Genomic DNA, 23045 nt, shown 5'->3' on the forward strand with positions numbered 1-23045 from the left:
GGTCTAAGGAGACTCTGAAATCCTGGGCAAAATCCTCTCTGAAAATTTACAGGCATGGGCAAACCAACCAATTTTTATAAAATTATTACCTTGACTTATTTCTAAAGCCAGTTTTAATGACATTTCTTTTGACTTCTGTGTGTGTGTGTGTATTCTATTATCACAAATAAATATTTTCAATTTTTCATTTTTATTGTCTTCTAAGTCTAAAGAATTAACATATCTCAAGAATATTAAACAATGAGAAGAGAAATGCAATATGTTTATTTATGGGGTGCAATATGTGTCTTGTTCACAGCTGTTTCTGGGGATGTACTGTAGGAATGAGAAAAAGCTATTTATTTCTTATGCTCTGAAAATGAAAGTGAAAGTGAAGTTGCTCAGCCCTGTCTGACTCTTTGTGACCCCGTGGACTGTAGCCCACCAGGCTCCTCCATCCATGGGATTCTCCAGTCAAGAGTACTGGAGTGGGTTGCCATTTCCTTCTCCAGGGGATCTTCCCAACCCAGGGATTGAACCCAGAGTCTCCTGTATTACAGGCAGACGCTTTACCCTCTGAGCCACCAGGGAAGTCTTATGTTCTACCTGTAGTTAAATACTTGGGCACAGCAATAAAATCCTATCGGATGGAGTATGTAAAGATCCCTAACATAAGAGTAATCACAATAGCTTCTGTTAAATATTTGAAAATGTCACAAGGATGGAGGCATTCCAGGTGATTCTGCTTCAGATATTAGAACTAGGATGACAGAAGGTGGGATTTGGGAAAGTTGCTTTCATCTTCATCTGAGAAAAAGGCATTTATAATAATCAGCACTGACAAAGATGGGCTGTCTTGGGTAACAGCCAATTTTCTGTTATTGGAAATTGCCTGGGTTGTGGTATGGTATAAAAGGTGTCTGTACAGAGTAGGGGGTTAGTTTAAACATGTTTGTTATTTTTTACCCTGAAGTTTTACATGTGATGAAAGCTGCTTACTGATCAGCAAATCCCTTGGGATCATTCCTGAATGCCTCACAGATCTCGTCATTTGTTGGCTCTACGTAAGTTGGAAATTCTTGTGGCTGGTGCTTCAGGGCAGCCATGCAGAGCTTCTTTTCAAGGCCCTCGTGGGTGCAGCACTCAGGAGTCCCAGGGTGCACTGGGAATGGAGAGTTGCTTTCACAGGACTTGTCAGACAATGCTGAAGTCTAGGATGAGAAAGGAAAAACAAGTAAACTCACATACATACAATTTCTAGGCTTGTAGTTCTCTACCTGGTATAGTGTCTTAGCTCTAAATTTGAAAACTCTCATTGGAAACAAGGTTGTCTATGACAAGTTGCATAATTCTAGCTATAGGCAAGTACAGAGTCTTCTGTTAAGACTCAGAGTAGGACCTAAAGAAAACCTTCCTTAATGAGTGGGCGATGTGTGACTACAGCCTTTAGAGGTTGGATTCTCTAGTTTAGTGTTTCTCCTTGGGGATATTGACATCTCTGAAGATGAGGAAGGTCCTTTTAAAAAGCTCCATTGATTCTGATATGATCTGCCATCTGCATTCCGTTCTAAATACTATGCTGAGAATGGTGACCTCTCTCTGCCCTCCTCCCTTCTCTTTGTTACTTGAACAGACTTAATCCTTGACTGCCTTGGTCTTCAACATTGATCTGTGTTCTTGAACACAGTGGTTCTTGAACCCAGTTTTGCATCATATCACAGACTGTATAAAAATTGGAACTGCCTGGACTGCATAACACAGAAATTCTGATTCAGTAGGTCAAAGATGAGGCCTGAGGTTCTGTTTTTTCCCAAAGCCCCAAAGTTTTATTTTCCTGTGTATCATAGTTGAAGCAGTGCTACAACTTAATTTACTGCCTCAACAATGGTAGACTGATTCATGTGGGCAGATTAAGCCCATGGTAATACCACCAAACAATTGGAGCAACAAACTGTTCTTTCTGGGAAGAATTTGATATCTGGAATAATTTGATGCATGGAATAGAAATAGACATCACGGAAAAAATTATTTGAGGATTTACATGGGAAAAAGACTTTGACATCTTTATACTTTCTTTATAAGTTATCTCTTTAGGACAAAACTTCTAAAGATCTTTCCTGTCAGTGAAGGAAACCAATGTGATACTAGTTTTGTAAACCAGAACAGTGAAACTTTCACCATTTCTTTGCCTGGCAACTTCCCTATTTTTCCTTTATTACTTTCTTCCAAATAAGAAAAGTTTACAAAGAAAGTAACATATTTATAGAAGAAAATTGCTTTTAACAACAGGAGAAGGAAGATGTAATCCAGAAAACATCAATGCCATTTCTGTTCTTATGATCTGTCTCTAACAATCTTGGAGCCCATCTTTGGTCAATGGATGGGTTAGCAAAAATATAAAATAAAATGGAAATAAAAATGTGCTATGTTTTGATTACAATTGGTATCTTGCTTGTTTATTTTAACATAGTGCAGAAAGTAGGGTTGAAATACTGTGCTTTTGTGGTTTATGGGAGAAAATGTGAAAATTCTTAGAAAGTAGATAAGGGCCAGATAAAGCAATTAATGGGTAACAGTCACTGTGTAGAATATATTCTAATCAGATCTTTGGAACATTGTTTCTGTTGGCTAACTGCTGCAGCTTTGATCAGGGAGATATTTGCCTATAGAAGCATTTATCAAGATGTAGTTAGATGCCATTTTTATTTGGCCTGATGACAGTATCAGTAAATTGCTAGGAACACATGTAGTCTCATCTTTTCTAGCTATTGTCTATATTTTGAAGACTGTCATTTCAGCATTTTAACTTTCTGCAGATATACTCTAATGGAGTAAATGCAGAACTTAGTGCGTGTGTTTATACAGGGCAATTTTTGAACCCCAAAATAGTTTGAAACCAATGCTAAGTTTTTCCAGGGCAGTTGGTACCAGTCTTGGCATGATACAGGTATGTGTATTGGTAGGCTTCTAAGAGATACAGAATATTAGAATTATTTCAGGAGGTTCATGAACTACACCCCAGTTTTCTCTTTGAAACTTGTAGGACCGACAGGCAAAACTGATTCGCTATACTAGAATAAATTTTAGTTCTGAGATAATAGGTTTCGTATTTCCCCTAAACTTGGAGTAGGTGGGTTGGTGTCTGAGATTTCCCCAAGATATGATGTTAAGGCCTATCTCGGCTCTGTTCTATGGGCCACAACAGATGAGGCCAACCACATATCCCTACCCTGTTGTCATAGCAGTCAGGATCAGCCCCTTCAGCACAGCAGGTTATTGTTAAGGAGACAACTTCGTTCACAAGATGGCTGATCTGTTCAAAGGTGCCGCTGGGAAATTTTCTGCTGTATAGAACCATTGACCTGAGGAGAAAAATGAACATACTCAGAATTTTTAAGTCTTCATGTTTGTGCATATTTTAATATGAATTCTCTTCCATTGTTTTTTTTAGTGGAATTTTGCACACATATTCTTGACCAATAAAAATAGGACATTGACTTTGAAAATAGGTTCACTTAGAACAAAACCTCATCTTGTAAAGCAGTAGAAGATGGAGTTGAGGGGTTCCATCAAACCAGCCTCATGTTCTTTCCTCTCTCAAGCTTCTCTGAATGAACCTGTTCTTGACCTTGTTATGCTGTTTGCCATAGTCCTAGCATGTACTGCTGCCTTTTAATTCACCTTAGAAAACTATGCTTGCTCTCAACTCATTGGTAAACTTACAACAAATTCTCAGACCATGGTAGTGGTAGTTCAGCTTGAATCTTTGGATGGCCTCCATATGCCTAACGTCTCTGCCCACTTTGACCCTGGGACTCTATCCTCTTAATCTTAATGGAGCTCAGTTTAGCCACTGACGCTGAATTGAAGTTAGCTCACACTGAGCTTCACTCAAGGTCAGGTAACCAGGAAGTGAATGAGTACATCATACTTACAAAGATGTGAAGTCTTCTTTTCCCAGGCTGGCAAGTTCCTTGCAGACTTTATCTTTCTCATAATCTCGACCTAACAATCAGAAATAGAAAAATTGAATCTTTCCTCTTTAAATGAATGTTCCATTAAATGTGCATATACAAAGGGGAGACATTTATCTAGAAGGCAGTAGGCTACCAACAGTAGGATGCCTTTGTGCAGATGCAGACAATTTGAAAATCAAAGGGCCAATCTTAAGTTGCCAGATGATGTGAGTGATCACCAGGGATGATGGGGAAAGAGATCTCCAAAGAACCCACAAAAAGAATGTGTTAACTCTGAACATCTGTAACCAGAGAAAGGAATGCTACCTCACCAATCCCACTGAATGAGATTTGCTGCTGCTTACCTTTTCTGCTGGCTTCTTTTTTCCCTTGTGTTAACCCTGGAGGAACTAAAAGCAACCTAGAGAGTAGGATGAAGGAGAAGAGAACAGGCAGAGGAGTGTATATCATCCCCTTTGCCACTAAAGGCAACGAGATTGAAATACAAATCACCTGGGGGAATCAAACATCCCACTTTAAATGAATTTACAATTTAAAAAAAAATTATTTTTAATTGAAGGATAAGTGCTTTACAATATTGGTTTGGTTTCTGCCATATGTCAACATGAATTAGCCATAGGTATACATACGTCCTCTCCCTCTTGAACCTCCCTCCCATCTTTCACCCTTTCCTACTCCTTGACAGATGAATGAATAAAGCTGTGGAATATATATACAGCGGAATACTACTCATCCATAAAAAGGAACACATTTCAATTTACAAATTTCTGATGATTAAACTAACCAGAAATTTCCATGACTGTTATAAGGTGGCTATTTTGAGGTTCAAAAGGACCATAAGACCTAATTTGTGTGATCAGAAAAATAAAAGTCCTACTTTCAAGTCCCTCCAAGTGGTTGGGAAGAGATAGTTCCCACAGGGAATGAGTACTTTGTTGACGGTGAGACCCATGTTTTCAACATACCTATTACATATACAGTAGGAGAACACAGGGAAGGCAGTCAATATTTGTCCCTGATTCACCATTCATTCAAGTAAGTCTAGGAAATTTCCCAATATTTTGAAAAATAAGTATATTAAAAAAAATAAGTTCATAAATGGCCCAGTTCCTATTCTAAACTGTTCTGATGTTTAATAACTCATCCTCCTGGATTTAAATATTGGAAAATCCATCTTGGGTGATATGATGGCAACTACTGGTGTGCCTTTTACCACCTAGATGTCCTTGCCTCAACTCCATGGAAGAATAAATATATATAACACAGGGTAGAAATTCTTATTTTTAAATTGGAATATAGTTGATTTACAATGATGTGTAGGTTTCAGGTGTACAGCAAAGTAAATCAGTTATACATATATTTACTCTATTTTTAGATCATTTTCCCATATAAGCCATTACAGAGTATTCAGTTCTCTGTGCTATACAGTAAGTTCTTATTAGTTATCTATTTTATATCATATATTGCTTATATGTAGAAATTCTTGTTTCATGATATGGAGTGGAGGTGGTAGTGGTTGGATACTGACCGGGGAAGATTGTTTTTTTCCCTTTTTCTCTTTAGGGTTTGTTTGAATTACTGGTGAAAATGCCTGATTTCCATGAAAACTGCTCATAGAGGAAGCTGTTGCACCCTAAGTCTTTCAGGTGAACTGTTTAAAGTATATATCTAAGGTGAGAAGTCAGAATTGAGGGACAAATGCTTTCTTAAGTGTCATTTTGTAATAAGGGATTAACTCAAATACCATCAAAATCACAAAGTGGATAAAACCCTGTATAATCAAATATCACATTATCTTGGAAACTAGGATAAAACACTAGGATTGACAGTAGCTTTTTCTACTCTATTGACTATCTGAAAACCTTCACATCTAGTACATTTCCTGTAATTTAGTAACTCATTTACAAGGTTGGGTATTGTCAGTTTCAAAAGGTCAAAATAAAGCAGGAATTTTCTGTTAATCATTAATGGTATCTGGTGGGGCTGAAGATTAGGGCACAGAGGGAAAGATTTTAGGATACAGCTGTCCTCCTATAAGGACAGAAGAGGTAGTATGAGGATGTCAACAACATCTGTTATTCCTGGGTAGAGCTGAGAGAAATGGCTGACAGTAGACTTTAGTTCAGTGTAAGAGAATTTTATAGCTGTGGCTAATTAATAACAGAAATGATGAACAGCTCTTTGAAGCGAGTTTGTTTTGTCCTCGAAATATTGAAATGGAGTTTAAATAACAGTATATTGGGGGCTTCCCCGAGAACTTTGTGGGTAAATAATCCGTCTGCAATGCAGGAAACACAGGAGACTCAGGTTCAATCCCTGGGTTGGGAAGATCCCCTGGAGGAGGAAATGGCAACCCACTCCAGTATTCTTGCCTGAAAAATCCCATGGATAGAGGAGCCAGGTGGGCTACAGTTCATGGGGGTCACAAAGAGTCGGACACAACCAAGTGACTAAGTATGCGTGCATACATACATTATAGATTCCTGGATTTAGTACACAATTGTATCCTCATGATCTTCCAGGTCATTTCTAAAAGTTACGAAGTCACCCCTTCTTGAAATAGTAAGAGTAAGAAATTATATAGAATCTTTTTTCCAAAGCTTATCGTTTCAAGCTACACCAAAACATAGCTGGAATAAGAACTCATTTATTCTCAGTGCAAACAGGCTAAGTTTGTTTAATAAACTCTCCCTATAAAACTTCAGAGGTCACTTTTGTTTTATTGTGACCAGTCAATAAAATGCAAAATGAGAGCCTGCATTAAGTGGGGACGCCTCTGAACGTTTAAGGAACTATTTTATTTCTAGCTTTCCTAGTTTCTCACTTCACTAAGGGAGCAGAGTTTCACTCAGTGTGTTGAGAGGGTGAGCGCATGTGAATTTAGTGCAAGCTGACACTACTGTTTAAACAGTAGTTTAAACAGCTTTAATTAAGTCAACTGTGTCTGTACAGAAGCACATTGGAATCCATGTGTATTTTTAGTTAGAATGATAACTATTATTAGTTAGAATGACAGAAAACTGAGAAGCTAGATCAACTACACAAGACTTAAAATGGTTTTGGAACCATGTTTGCTTGGAATATTCAGCCTTGGGCAAGACAGAAGCAAGGGAAAAAGCCCAAAAGAGGCACTGAAGAAATTTAAAATATAAGATAAAACTGCTCTTACAAAAGTAACCCGTAGAGGAAGCTGTTACACTGTGTATCTTTTAGGTGGATTACTTTAAATATTTCTGACCAAAAAAAAAATTCATTTATTCAAAGAGAAGATCTGGAGCTTAACTGGCTTAGTGAGTATGCTAATCACTTTTTCATCTTCTAAAAAGTAACAAATAGTGAAGTTAATTTGAAATGCAATTTATTATGAATTGATTGCTTATTCCATGGAATACTGCATAATGTTTTCACAGCAGTTGAGCTCACTTTGATTCATATGATTAAACCCTATATCAAATGAATTTCAAATGACATACTCTGTTCTTTCATGTGTCATGTGGCTAGGAAGAGGACAGTCTGGACTTTGAGGCAGCTCTGGTAAATATTGGCATAATCCTGGTGACACTGGAAAATCATTTTCACATCCTGATTCCTCAGCACTCAATGTTTACAAATGTCCTTAACAGAATTGCTTTTTGCAGTAGCACGCCCCTTTTCTATCTGTATTGCAAAACATTCTGGTAACTTGTGCCTCATTCTGGGATTCTGAAACATTTGGTTTACTTTTGGGAAATCTTTCTTGCTTCATGCATCTTTCACCTTTCTCAACATAGCTGACAATACTTGTTCATACATGGGACAGACATGTCTTGAGGACTTACTCTGTGCCAGGCATTGGGTTCAGTACTAAATATACAATAAAGAGCAAAATAGACATGACCTTGCCCTTGTGGAACTTTTACTCTAGTGGGGATAGATGACATGATACTCACTGTGGTGATACAAACTTTAGGTATTTTGACTGTTTTAACTATTGTTATAATCTTTCTCTAAAACCATATTGATCTCTAGAAAAGCTGTATAGCAGTAGCTATGGTTAGAGCCTAAATAATACTGAATTGAATTAAAACAACACAAAACAAAACAAGCAGGATGCTAAGAACTGTCTTAAGTTGCTATTTTCCTGTTATGTTCTGGAGAATCATGGGCTTCCAGAGCTGTTGGGCATTTACATTTTTGCAGTTTTATTCCTTTGACATTTTTATTTCCATTCTGCACTGACAGACTCATCTATGTCAGAAAAGGTCAGTATACTCATGCTTTTATTTTATTCTTTTAGACTTAAAGGATAAGGTGTGTACTATTCGTTTGGACTAGTTGGGCTGGATATTCACAGTAGTGGTTTTAGTTGAGAAATTAAACATTGTTGGGTAATTTAGGAAGTTGCCCTATTAAAGGAATTAAAGGAAAAAATCACAAAAAACTGAGATGTCATTAAAAACACTGTCAATGGAGAAGTGGTAATCAAATTAGTACTTTTATTTCATTTTATCCCCAGTTTTCTTGGGGGAGGCTCATTTCCATTGACATTTTAAATCATTATTATCTAACCCATTGATCTGGTTTCATACTGATATTTGCTGGCAGGTATGTGGTTTTGAGTTTAAGTCAATTGGCAGAAATTAAATTCTTTTTAACATTGAACCTAGAGTGCTACATGACTTCTACTGACTAATCTAGAAGAAATTAACTGTAACTCTTGGGCTGCCATCAATGGAACATTTCAGATGTTGAAAATTCACAAATAGTAGAAGATAGCATAGCAATGGGTCAGCTGCCCAGATACTACAATTGCAGTAGAGGATGGCCTCATAGACTCACTCAAATGTGATATCTTTGGGTTCAACGTGGGTGGTAGCCCATAGAGATGCTACATTCACCAAAGTCCCAAAGGAGGCATTCTTCCTCCATGCATCTCCTTCGCCTCTCCTTCACTTCACGAATTGAGCACCTTGTCATCTACAAAGGCTTTTGCAGAAGTGAAGATAAAGGAGCAAGTTTCCTTTTCCCACCTTTGTCATGAGTGACAGTGTTGTCTTTGGTATTCTGACTTGGAAACTTAGAATGCATTACAGGTCTTGGTTTTTAAAACAGCATAAGAATAAATAACATGATAAAGCACCATGTAAGAAATTTGAAAGCCACCCATACTTAAGGAACTGAGGTCTGATAGATAAGAATAAGACCACAATACCAGTAGCAGCAATGGTGATCGTTGCCATAGAAGACATTGAAACAAAGCATATGAACACCTGGAATGGAAGAGAGCCTTTAGAAAGACTTGTGGAAGGAACTGTCACTTGAAGTGGACCATGAATGATGGGCAGGATGTTAACAGGGATAAATGAATTGGGAGAGGAATTTTAAGTAGAGAGAACAACATGAAAAAAACCTGAAGTTTAGAAAATCAAGCATATCTGGAGAATGAATAATGCAATAAAACTGAAGTGAGGGACTTAAATACTAGAAAAGGTGATCACCAAAGTTTTACTGATTTTTTTAAGGTAATGGGGTATTTACTGAAATACATTCATGTACAGGCATGAACAACTTGGAGTTGTATTCAAGGAAGAGTAATCTTAGGATCTAAGTGAAATAGTACCTTGTTATTAAGGCTGTTCTATGAAATATGTTAATTTATGTAAAAATATATAGCACATCTCCTGCCTAATATGGACTGCAAGGGGATCAAGCCAGTCAATCCTAAAGGAAATCAACCCTGAATATTCATTGGAAGGACTGATGCTGATGCTGAAGCTGAAGCTACAATACTTTGTCCACCTAATGCGAAGAGCCAAATCATTGGAAAAGATCCTGATGCTGGGAAAGATCAAAGGCAGGAAGAGAAGGGGGCAACAGAGAAGGAGATAGTTGGATGGCATCACCGACTCAATGGACATGAGTTTGAGCAAACTCTGGGAGATAGTGAAGGGCAAGGGAGGCTTGGCATGCTGCAGTCCATGGGGTTGTGAGGAGTCTGACATAACTGAGCGACTGAACCACAACAAAACATGGTTAAAACTCAATGAATGTTAGCAGTTCTTCTCATGGTAAAAATCTACTGACAGTTCATAGTATGAAATACAACTTATATGCCTAGTGATCAGGATCCCATATAACTTGCTGCAGTCCTTCTCTCAGGTGGTAGGCTAAATTACTTTCTGGCCAGAGGAAAATGGTAGAGAAGGTAAAAACCAAACTCCTAGGAATCAGGGAATAGAGGTAACATGTATCCCAGTTACCTCCTGGACAACTCCCCCTGGATCTGGTCAATAAAACTGTAATCTATCAAAAGTGAGATGCTTTCACTCATTGACTCTTTCCTTTGGGAAGTCACAGGGCCTGGAAACCTACAGTGCTGTATTTCTATCACTACGGTAATAAATTACCACACATTTAATGGCTTACACTTACTACCTAATATTTTGGTTGGGTAGTCTGACACAGATCTCACGGGGCTAAAATCAAGGTGTCAGCAGGGCTCTGTTCTTCTGGAGGCTCTAGTTCAGTTCAATTGCTCAGTTGTGTCTGACTCTTTGTGACCCCATGGACTGCAGCATTCCAGGCTTCCCTGTCCATCACTGACTCCTAGAGCTTGGTCAAACTCATGTCCTTCGAGTCAGTGATGTTATCCAACCATCTCACCCTGTCGTCCCCTTCTCCTCCTGCGTTCAATCTTTCCCAGTATCAGCGTCTTTTCAAATGAGTCAGTTCTTCACATCAAGTGGCCAAAGTATTGTAGTTTCAGCTTCAGCATCAGTCCTTCCAGTGAATATTTAGGGTTGATTTCCTTTAGGATGGGCTGGTTGGATCTCCTTGCAGTCCAAGGGACTCTCAAGAGTCTTCTCCAACACTTCAAAAGCATCAATTCTTTGGTGCTCAGCTTCCTTTATGGTTCAATTCTCACATCCATACATGACTACTAGAAAAACCAATGGTTTGGCTAGATGAACCTTTGTTAGGAAAGTAATGTCTCTGCTTTTTAATATGTAATCTAGGTTGGTCATAGCTTTTCTTCCAAGGAGCAAGCATCTTTTAATTTCATGGCTGCAGTCACCATCTACAAATGATTTTGGAGCACCCCCCCCCGCCCCCCCCCGCCCCCCCACCCCCTGCCAAATAAAGTCTTTCACTGTTTCCATTGTTTCCTCATCTATCTGCCATGAAATGATGGGACCAGTGTCATGATCTTAGTTTTCTGAATGTTGAGATTTAAGCCAACTTTTTCACTCTCCTCTTTCACTTTCATCAAGAGGCTCTTTAGTTCTTTGCTTTCTGCCATAAGGGTGGTGTCATCTGCATATCTGAAGTTACTGATATTTCTCCAGGCAATCTTGATTCCAGCTTGTGCTTCATCTATTGTGACATTTCATACGATGTACTCTGCATATAAGTTAAATAAGCAGGGTGACAATATACAGTCTTGACATACTCCTTTCCTGATTTGGAACCAGTCTGTTGTTCCATGTCCAGTTCTGTCACTTCTTGACCTTCCTACAGATTTCTCAGGAGGCAGGTCAGGTGGTCTGGTATTCCCACCTCTTTAAGAATTCTTTTTGCTTTGGAGGCTCTAGGAGAGAATCCATTTCCTTGCCTGCTCCAGCCTCTAGACACCCATGCTTCTGGGCTCAAGAGCCCCTTCCTCCATTTTCAAAACTGGCAAATTTGTACCTCTCTGTGCCTTTTCTCCTTAGCACGTCTTCCTCTGACTGATTCTCTTCTGTTTCTCTCTTGTGATTGCATAATACTTTCTGTATTTTTCTGTTTTAAGAACAGCTGATTGGCAACCTTTATCCTACCTGCAACCTTAATTCCCCTTTGTGATGTAAGCTAGAGTTTTTGCAGGTTCCAGGCATTTTGACATTGACATTTTTGGAGGATGCTCTTTCTGCCTACCATACAGCCTATTTAACCCTGGGATTTTACCCACCATTAGGTGACTCCAAACAGATACCAGAATTGTTTGTGGATTTGTATAAGACAGTCTGATTCCTAGAATCCCACTAGCCGTGGCTATGCATGTTCATCCCTACTGTTTCATTGTTGTTTTTCAGGTGGTAAGTTGTGTCCAACTCTTTGTGATCCCCATGGGCGATAGCACTTCAGGCTCCTCTGTCCTCAACTATCTCCTGGAGTTTGCTCAAATTTATGTCTATTCCATCAGTATCATTCCATTAGCCCCTCAGTAGTGATTTTACTTTGGAAATAATTCAGTTTTGATTTCTACTTACCACATTATGCCAAATTTTGCATTGTTTTTTAGTTTGATTTTTTTTGGGAAGTGATGGGAGGTAGGGTTTTTGTTAGGGAAGCCATTACAATAGCTAGATGAAGGGGAGCAAGAACCTGCACAAGGAGAGTATAAGGAAATGGAACTGTACTGGGAAAGAAGCTGTCTGCCAATACAGGAGATGTACAAGATGTGGGTTCGATCCCTGGGTTGGGAAGATCCCCTGGAGGAGGGCATGGCAACCCACTCCAGTATTCTTGCCTGGAGAATCCCATGGACAGAGGAACCTGCTGGGCTACAGTCCATTGAGTCACAAAGAGTTGGACATGACTGGGAAGCAACTTAGCATGCAGATAAGAGTGTTCCCAGGTGTTAAGAACTAGAGATATGCAGAAGGCAAGGGCGACAGACAAACGGGAACACTGAAGAGGCTCTGTGTAAGGCTGATATATTTCAGGGGTAAAATATTTAAAATATAGAAGTGATTGAGTATGGATTAACAAATGGATAGAATAAAATCCAACAATGCTCTACAAGACTGAACATAGTTGGCTTAGAGGTGATAGTGCCCTAAAAATAGGGAAGTTTAGAAGACAGAGCCGGTTTCATGGTATAGGGATGAACTGAGGTTTGGATCAATTGTGGATGACCTTGGTGGACAGAATGAATTCCACTCACTTTCCCTTAAATCAGTGTTAATGACTGGTTCTCTCGTATACTTGTCCTAAGATTAGTTAAAAACTGTTTCAGCTACGTGTCTCATGAGAGGCAGCGAAGCAATGATTGTGAGCATTTGTAAACCCAATGAACTAATGTAAAATTCGGATTCTGCCAATTACTAGCTCAGTTATTTTGGATACGTTACTTAACCCCTATTTTCCTCAATTTTCCCATTTATAAAATGGGTATAACAGTACTGAGCTCATCATGGTGTTGAAAGGATGGAGCTAATGTATCGAAAAGATTTTATTTTATTTTTAATTTAAATTTATTTATTTTAATTGGAGGCTAATTACTTTACAATATTATATTGATTTTGCCATACATCAGCATAAATCCACCACAGGTGTACACATGTTCCCCATCCTGAACCCCCCTCCCACTCCCCTCCCTGTTCCATCCCTCTGGGTCATCCCAGTGCACCAGCCCCAAGCATCCTGTATCCTGCATCAAACCTGGACTAGTGATTCATTTCTTACATGATATTATACATGTTTCAATGCTATTTTCCCAAATCATCCTACCCTCTCCCTCTCCCACAGAGCCCAAAAGACTGTTCTATACATCTGTGTCTCTTTTGGTATCTCGCACACAGGGTTATCATTACCATCTTTCTAAATTCCATATACATGCATTAGTATACTGTATTGGTGTTTTTCTTTCTAGCTTACTTCAGTCTGTATAATCGGCTCCAGTTTCATCCACCTCATTAGAACTGATTCAAATGTATTCTTTTTAATGGCTGAGAATACTCCATCGTGTATATGTACCACAGCTTTCTTATTGATTCATCTGCTGATGGACATCTAGGTTGCTTCCATGTCCTGGCTATTATAAACAGTGCTGGGATGAACATTGGGCTACATGTGTCTCTTTCATTTCTGGTTTCCTCGGTGTGTATGCCCAGCAGTGGAATTGCTGGGTCATAAGGCAGTTCTATTTCCAGTTTTTAAAGGAATCTCCACACTGTTCTCCATAGTGGCTGTACTAGTTTGCATTCCCACCAACAGTGTAAGAGGGTTCCCTTTTCTCCACACCCTCTCCAGCATTTATTGCTTGTAGACTTTTGGATCGCAGCCATTCTGACTAGCGTGACATGCTACATCATTGTGGTCTTGATTTGCATTTCTCTGATAATGAATGATGCTGAGCATCTTTTCAAGTGTTTGTTAGCCATCTGTATGTCTTCTTTGGAGAAATGTCTGTTTAGTTCTTTGGCCCATTTTTTGATTGGGTCATTTATTTTTCTGGAATTGAGCTGCAGGAGTTGCTTATATATTTTTGAGAATAGTTGTTTGTCAGTTGCTTAATTTGCTTTTATTTTCTCCCATTCTGAAGGTTGTCTTTTCACCTTGCTTATAGTTTCCTCTGTTGTACAGAAGCTTTTAATTTTAATTAGGTGCCATTTGTTTATTTTTGCCTTTATTTCCAATATTCTGGGAGGTGGGTCATAGAGGATCCTGCTATGATTTATGTCGGAGAGTGTTTTGCCTATGTTCTCCTCTATGAGTTTTATAGTTTCTGATCTTACATTTAGATCTTCTATCCATTTTGAGTTTATTTTTGTGTATGGGGTTAGAAAGTGATCTAGTTTCATTCTTTTACAAGTGGTTGACCAGTTTTCCCAGCACTACTTGTTAAAGGGATTGTCTTTTCTCTATTGTATATTCTTGCCTCCTTTGACATTGAAGGTGTCCATCAATTCAGTTCAGTACTCAGTAGTGTCCGACTCTTTGCAACCCCAAGAATCACAGCATGCCAGGCCTCCCTGTCCATCACCAACTCCCGGAGTTCACTCAGATTCATGTCCATCGAGTCAGTGATTCCATGTAGCCATCTCATCTTCTGTCGTCCCCTTCTTCGCCTGCCCCCAATCCCTCCCAACATCAAAGTCTTTTCCAATGAGTCAACTCTTCGCATGAGGTGGCCAAAGTAATGGAGTTTCAGCTTCAGCATCATTCCTTCCAAAGAAATCACAGGGCTGATCTCCTTCAGAATGGACTGGTTGGATCTCCTTGCAGTCCAAGGGACTGTCAAGAGTCTTCTTCAACACCACAGTTCAAAAGCATCAATTCTTCGGCACTCAGCCTTCTTCGCAGTCCAACTCTCACATCCATACATGACCACAGGAAAAACCATAGCTTTGACTAGATGGACCTTCGTTGGCAAAATAATGTCTCTGCTTTTGAATATGCTATCTATGTTGGTCATAAATTTTCTTCCAAGGAGTAAGCGTCTTTTAATTTCATGGCTGCAGCCACCATCTGCAGTGATTTTGGAGCCCCCAAAAATAAAGTCTGACACTGTTTCCACTGTTTCCCCATCTATTTCCCATGAAGTGATAGGACCAGATGCCATGATCTTCGTTTTCTGAATGTTGAGCTTTAAACCAACTTTTTCACTCTCCTCTTTCACTTTCATCAAGAAGCTTTTTAGTTCCTCTTCACTTTCTGCCATAAGGGTGGTGTCATCTGCTTATCTGAGGTTATTGATATTTCTTCCGGCAGTCTTGATTCCAGCTTGTGTTTCTTCCAGTCCAGCATTTCTCATGATGTACTCTGCACATAAGTTACATAAGCAGGGTGACGATATACAGCCTTGACGTACTCTTTTTCCTATTTGGAACCAGTCTGTTGTTCCATGTCTAGTTCTAACTGTTTCTTCCTGACCTGCATACAGATTTCTCAAGAGGCAGGTCAGGTGGTCTGGTATTCCCATCTCTTTCAGAATTTTCCACAGTTTATTGTGATCCACACAGTCAAAGGCTTTGGCATAGTCAATAAAGCAGAAATAGATGTTTTTCTGGAACTCCCTTGCTTTTTCCATGATTCAGCGAATGTTGTCAATTTGATCTCTGGTTCCTCTGCCTTTCTAAAACCAGCTTGAACATCAGGAAGTTCACGGTTCATGTACTGCTGAAGCCTGGCTTGGAGAATTTTGAGTATTACTTTACTAGCATGTGAGATGAGTGCAATTGTGTGGTAGTTTGAGCATTGTTTGGCATTGCCTTTCTTTGCGATTGGAATGAAAACTGACCTTTTCCAGTCCTGGGGCCACTGCTGAGTTTTCCAAATTTGCTGGCATATTGAGTGCAGTACTTTCACAGCATCATCTTTTAGGATTTGAAATAGCTCAACTGGAATTCCATCACCTCCACCAGCTTTGTTCATAGTGATGCTTTCTAAGGCCCACTTGACTTCACATTCCAGGATGTCTGGCTCTAGATGAGTGATCACACCATCATGATTATCCGGGTCATGAATATCTTTTTTGTACTGTTCTTTTGTGTATTCTTGCCACCTCTATTTAATATTTTCTGCTTCTGTTAGGTCCATACCATTTCTGTCCTTTATCAAGCCCATCTTTGCATGAAATGTTCCCTTGGTATCTCTAATTTTCTTGAAGAGATCTCTAGTCCTTCCCATTCTGTTCTTTTCCTCTATTTTCTTTGCATTGATCGCTGAAGAAGGCTTTTGTATCTCTTCTTGCTATTCTCTGGAACTCTGCATTCAGATGCTTATATTTTTCCTGTTCTCCTTTGCTTTTCACTTCTCTTCTTTTCTCAGCTGTTAGTAAGGCTTCCCCAGACAGCCATTTTGCTTTTTTGCATTTCTTTTCCATGGGGATGGTCTTGATCCCTGTCTCCTGTACAATGTCACAAACCTCATTCCATAGTTCATCAGGCACTCTCTCTATCAGATCTAGGCCCTTAAATCTATTTCTCACTTCCACTCTATAAACATAGGTGGGTGGATTTATCTCTGGGCTTTCTATTTTGTTCCATTGGTCTATGTTTCTGTCTTTGTGCCAGTACCATACTGTCTTGATGACTGTGGCTTTGCAGTAGAGCCTGAAGTCAGGCAGGTTGATTCCTCCAGTTCCATTCTTCTTTCCCAAGATCACTTTGGCTATTCGAGGTTTTTTGTATTTCCATACAAATTGTGAAATTATTTGTTCTAGCTGTGTGAAAAATACTGTTGGCAGCTTGATAGGGATTGCATTGAATCTATAGATTGCTTTGGGTAGTATACTCATTTTTACTATATTGATTCTTCTGATCCATGAACATGGTATATTTCTCCATGTCTTAGTGTCCTCTTTGATTTCTTTCACCAGTGTTTTATAGTTTTTTATATATAGGTCTTTAGTTTCTTTAGGTAGATATATTCCTAAGTATTTTATTCTTTTCATTACAATAGAGAATGGAATTGTTTCCTTAATTTCTCTTTCTATTTTCTCATTATTAGTGTATAGGAATGCAAGGGATTTCTGTGTGTTGATTTTATATCCTGGAACTTCAATATATTCATTGATTAGCTCTAGTAATTTTAAAAGAATGTATCTAAAAGATTTAATCTGGCACATTATAAGTTATTAGCTATTTTATTCAGTGCATAAAATCTAGTGTCAGTGCTTTATAATGAAAATAACAAAAGACTTAAAATTTACTCCTTCTAGGATATCTGTGATGTGTCTTAGTTGACATTTCTTGTTGTTGCTGTTTAGTCTCTAAATCATGTCTGACTCTTTTACTATCCCATGGACTGCAGCCCACAGGCTCCTTTGTCCATGGAGTTCTCCTGGCAAGAATACTGGGTTGGGTTGCCATTTCCTTCTCCAGGGGATCTTCCTGGCCCAGAGATTAAGCCTACATCTCCTGCATTGGCAGGTGGATTCTTTACCACTGAGCCACCATGAAAGCCCCTTAATTTCCCTTAAATACTCAAAACTATTTTATGAGGTAGGTACTCTAATAATCTTAATTTTGCAATTTTACACACAAAAAAGTCTACTGAATGTACTATATGGCAAGTAGTGTTTAAAACTGAGAATTCCAACTGGGAACAAAAACGTTCTTGATTTCATGGAATTTACATTTTACATCTTATTTTCATTACAGAAAAACAAATGAACAGCAGGTGATAAGATGACGAGTGCTAGAGACAAAAGCAAAATGAGACTAAGACGGGGTAAGGGAATAGAGAAAAATGTAGTAGGTGCTACTGGTAGGTAGGTTGGTCAGGGAGGCCTTCTCTATATGTGAACTTGGAGCAAACAGAGTGGGGGATCCATGCGAAGTGACCATAGATACTAGAGGGCGGCCAAGCAGTTCCTTTTTAATGATTTCAACTTCTTCCTACAGAGATCAAGCTTGTGACCTTTTAAAGTGTGTGTACACACCCCCACAGCCCAGCTGTGATAGTGAGTGCATACGTGACATTGCACTTGACAGCAATGAAGCATAACTTTGCTATTGATTTCCAAGGAGGTCAGCATTGCTTTCAATGATCGAGTTTAGATTCTTCTCTCACTTCAGTTCTTCCTCCTTTCCCTTATCATCTAAGCCTCTTTAAGCTTTTACCTGGGCTTCTTTGTGAACTTAGATCAGGTCCTATTTGTTCCTAGCCTAGGACATTTGCACCTGGCTTCCTTCTGCTTGAAACATGCTTCTGGATATTTACATAGCTGTCTTCTCTTCATCATGTAGATCTCAAATCCTGTGTCACCTCCTCAGTCACCATTATGTTTGCTTTGCAGAGATAATATATAGACATATCTGGGAAATTAGAATATCTACTTGCTTTAAATTACTTCTCTTTAACATTCTGTGTAGCTATGTTCCTTAATAAAACTTAGGACAACTTTGTTTTTCACATGGCTACTGAAGAAGTGGTGTCAACTTGTAGAAAAGAGAAACAGAATAATTCAGTGGTGGATAAGAAGACTGGATTAAACCATATTGTCTTGGGATTGTTTTGACAGGTAACTGGGAGAAAAATACACCTTACCTGGCAACCTGAGGGAAATTTACTTTCTCCTTGCTGTTTGATATCATGTTTAATAAAATTAACTTCCTGGTGGCTCAGACGGTAAAGCGTCTGCCTACAGTGTGGGAGACCTGGGTTCAATTCCTGGGTCAGGAAGCTCTCCTAAGAGAAGGGAATGGCAACCCACTTCATTATTCTTTGGATTTCCCTGGTGGTTCAGATGGTAAAGTGTCTGTCTACAATGTAAGAGACCCAGGTTCGAGCCCTCGGTTGGGAAGATCCCTTGGAGAAGGAAATGGCAATCCACTCTGTTATTATTGCCTGGAAAATCCCAAGGACAGAGGAGCTTGGTAGGCTACAGTCTATGGGGTCACAAAGAGTCAGACATGACTGAGCAACTTTACTTTCACTTTAATAAAACTAGGCTGAGAATGAAATGCTTAAAGCAAAAGGAAAATGTTCTTGCCAACAGCTCTTATAAACAGCAGTGGTTTATTTCTTGTAGCATTATTTCTGTGGTGATTGTGAAGCTGTGTATGGTAGCCTTCTTTTTTTTTTTTTTCAGTGTTACAGCTCTATTTTATTTAGAAGATAGCAGGAGAATCCATCCTCAAAGTGTGAGGGCATGCCAACCCAAAGATTTGAAGGGAAGAGAGTGGAGGAGCACATGGGATAGGGGGAGAGAAAGAGGAGAGAGAGAGTGAGAGAGAGCACACGCACGTGGGAGAGGAAGAGAGAGGAAGAGAGAGAGAGAGAGAGAGAGAGAGAGAGAGCGCGCGCGCATGCATGCAGGAGAGGAAGAGAGAGAGCAAGGATTTGGCTCCTCCTTTTATATGTTTTTGCCTCCACCTGGGCCTGCCCTATGCAAATTGGGCTTAGCCAGGAGTGCTTGCTTGTTTCTTAGAAGAGGGAAAGATACAATTTGGATTAGTGCTTTACCCAGTTTTGAATACAGAAGCCAAGTGGAGGCAACTGGTGGACATACTTTTCTTGTCACTCACTGAGTAGCTACAGTGGATATTATATCATTTAGAGTTAGCATATTTGGTAAGCCCTTCTCTCACAAGATGTATACAAGGGCTTATGAACTGAATCCCCCGTGCCATTTGATATTCGAGTATGGGCCTGACTGGAGCTAATGTTCATACTGTACACATTTTAGAACTGATGTTTTCCAGAGACTATTTCTACAGGATATAGGCATTTTAGGAAAGAGCCCATATGTCTGGGAAACTCTGGCTTAAATCTTCTTGTTTTGTTGTCTTATGAGTTCTGAGAAATCAAAAACATTGATCATAAACCAGCCAAGAAGGACTAATGTATGGCTTATTTCTTAAATATATTTGGATATAGAAACTTCTTTATAAAATGAGTGTTGAGGGACATAAACTTTGGAAAAGGGTCTCGTTTTTTTTTTTTTTGGGGGGGGGGTTGGGTGATCAGTCAACTCTCAAGAACTAGACAGAGAGAACTGTAACCCTAACCAATCCTCCAGCATCCAAAATTCCTTTCAATTACTTTAATACATACACTTCCTGCCAGGAGTGAACACACCTAGCCTTCAGGTAAATCATCGACTTGGTATTTGGGTCATGCTCAGGTGAACCGAGGACTGATGGCTCAGGACTACAGTCACCAAATATTGGACATTTATTAGGTAATTGTATTTTATGTCACAGGCATCATCATCTGAACTATGGCACATAGTTAACCAAGTTCATTGTGAAGTTCAGTTCAAGGGAGCTGGCTTGAAGTTTTTAGCATCTGTTACATCACGGGCTGAGAGAATACTAAAGGATGTTGAAAAAGAGGTTGCAGAATACTGGTATTCTCCAAAGCACTGTAACTGTTTGAAGTTAATCCAGTGTACACTTACTGAGTCAGTAGAACAAAGTGGCACATTCTGGCATTCACATGTAGTCCCAGAACTTAACCATTACTGGACTTTCTGTGTTGTGAAGATCCAGATCTGAAACTAGTTCAGGAGGACTTTCCAGGCTCAGATCTGCCCCAGGGAAACCCTGGGAAAAGGAATAGGCTTTCAGGGTTCCTTGGTACCTGGGCTATTCAGAGGTCTTGTAACAGACATTAATAAGACAAAATTTAAAAATAATTTGAATGAGAAAAGAAGATTATTTTCTTAAAAAGTGAATGTAAAAGAATAAGAAAGGCAGGAGTAAGATAATTCTTGTCACAGTTAATAACTGATTCCTGGGGTACACACCTTTTATTCGTCTGGTTAAATGTTGTTCATATGAATTCTAACATATGACTTGGGTAAAGCTGTTAACTGGCAGCACTACATGAAAATTTTAACTTTTCAAAGCAGGATGAATGCAGATTCCTTTTATAAGCATTAAAGAATCATCCAGAAAGTAAATTAAGACAGATTATGAATTTTGCAGCTTGGGAACTTACCACAAAGTTGTATATTGCTCAAAGATGAAGACACTAGTTGATAAATGAACTTAATGAGAAATATAGCTCAAAGATCTTAATAGTCATATTTCATAGCTGTTAAGTTCTTTTATGTGAGATATTTTAGAAACCATAATGTGGTTTCAAATATTACATATAGAGGATTCCTTGAAGAAGTTAAAAAAATCTCAGTTGACTTCATGCATCATTGATATGGTACATTGTGCTCTCAATGCCAGTGAAAAATGAAGCTTAGTGATGGATCACAGCCTCCCTCTGCATTCTCTTTTAACAAATAAAAACATTCTAATTTTGAACCATTTTCTTAGATCTTGGTTATTAAGAAAGTAGGGAAAGATAAATGACAAATCATATAGCTTTTCTTTCTTTCATGAGATTCTTCTTGGCTATTCTATTAGAAAACTATAAGTCACATCTGAATTGAAGGTTAACCCACTTTTATTCTTCCCTCTCTCCCTCTTTTAAATGGTAACAAAATTAAACTAGTGAAAGTTGTTGCAAATGGTCACAGCACTGGAAATCTTACCTCTCTCTAGAGCATGCACAAAGGCTACAGCAAGGAGGAAAACCAGGATCCTCTTCATTTTTCTGCCACCACGTCCTGTATCACCTCCTTCTCCTGTAGGTTACCTAGTTTAAAAAAATGGCAGCCCAAAGTAACCAATTCCCTTTTACTAAGATTCCAGGCTATGCACTAATCAATTATTAATCTCTACACAGAAGCAAGGGTAGTCATCCTTGGGCCACAAGAGATAAAGTATCATCAATCAAAGCAAATAGACAAGCTGGAGAAAATGTAGTGGAAAATCTAGGAGATTTCAATCATTAACTTTGTCAAACTGCAAAAGAATCAGGATATATAGAGATACCCCCACCCCCACCATTGCTGCTTTTCACTGAAGCTTATCTAGTGTATTTATGGGTATGATTTCCCTCCCTCTTTATGTGTTGTCTTTGAACATTCCCTCCTCTTCTCATGTGTACAAATGGAAACTTGAGGTCTCTCTTTGTTTAAACCTACTTCAAGTAAACAGTATCTTAAAATAGTGCTGACTAGATGTTTAAGTAATAAGGGGGAAAAGTGAGAACCCAATTTATCACAATTGCTCAAATCCATAATCTTAATGCTATAAATTTTATTGAGGCTGATAGGATGGTACTTATGTGCTACATTACACATATATTTTGAAAGCACTGAGATACTTACTGAAATAACCCTTCAGTGAGGTAGATAATAACTGAGGAGGTTAAATGGTTTGCCCCAAATCACAGTGGCAAAGCTTGGATTCCTTAGAGCTAATTTAAAGTTCTTGTTACTAATACTATACAACTAGTATATATTAGGATAATGTAACTTGAGAGTTCATGATTGGCCTTGTAGAATGCAGAATCCACTATCTTCATTTTGCAGATAAAAGCACTAAACCTCCAGTTCTGTGAGTTGCCCAGAGAGGCACAGGCAGTTACTGTTCATTCCATCATTGGAATCAGGTCAGCATTTGGTTCTTGCAGTAGTCCTCTTTTCAGGAAATGGAGTCAGATAAAGTTTGGGTGGACTTCCCTGGTGGCTCAGATGGTAAAAGCATCTGCCTACAATGCAGGAGACCCGGGTTTGATCCTTGAGTTGGGAAGATCCCCTGGAGAAGGCAATGGCAATCCACTCCAGTATTCTTGCCTGGAAAATCCCGTGGACAGAGGAGCCTGGCAGGCTGCAGTCTACGGGGTCGCAAAGAGTTGGACACAACTGAGCGACTTCACTTCACTTTACTTCAAGGTTTGGGCACACCAGCTCTGGAATAAAATCCCTACTCAGCTCTCATTTGGCTGTATAACCTTGGGAAATCATTTTATTCCTCTAAGCCTTACCTCTCACCTATGTAAGCAGTGATAACTCTTAGCACTTTTGTTACAAGAGTGTTGTAGTGAAATAAAATG

The 23045-nt window shown here is 39.0% G+C and overlaps 1 protein-coding gene across 2 annotated transcripts in view; it reads right to left on the reverse strand.

Moving 5' to 3' along the window:
• The window catches only part of GC (GC vitamin D binding protein), a 43987-nt gene extending 21875 nt beyond the window's left edge, over positions 1–22112 (reverse strand). Inside the window, exons 1-4 of one of the 2 annotated variants that reach the window (XM_069594208.1) lie at positions 21637–22112; positions 3915–3984; positions 3209–3341; positions 979–1190 (exon numbers count right to left, since the gene is read on the reverse strand). In XM_069594208.1, coding sequence (XP_069450309.1) covers positions 979–1190; positions 3209–3341; positions 3915–3984; positions 21637–21694 — 473 coding nt within the window. In that variant the 5' untranslated portion in view covers positions 21695–22112. The remainder of the gene's footprint in view (positions 1–978; positions 1191–3208; positions 3342–3914; positions 3985–21636) is intronic. The other variant, XM_069594207.1, reaches the window with a different exon arrangement.
• Between the last annotated feature and the right edge of the window lie 933 nt (positions 22113–23045).

Source organism: Ovis canadensis, chromosome 6 (genome assembly GCF_042477335.2).
Source record: "Ovis canadensis isolate MfBH-ARS-UI-01 breed Bighorn chromosome 6, ARS-UI_OviCan_v2, whole genome shotgun sequence".
Taxonomy (NCBI): Eukaryota; Metazoa; Chordata; class Mammalia; order Artiodactyla; family Bovidae; genus Ovis; species Ovis canadensis.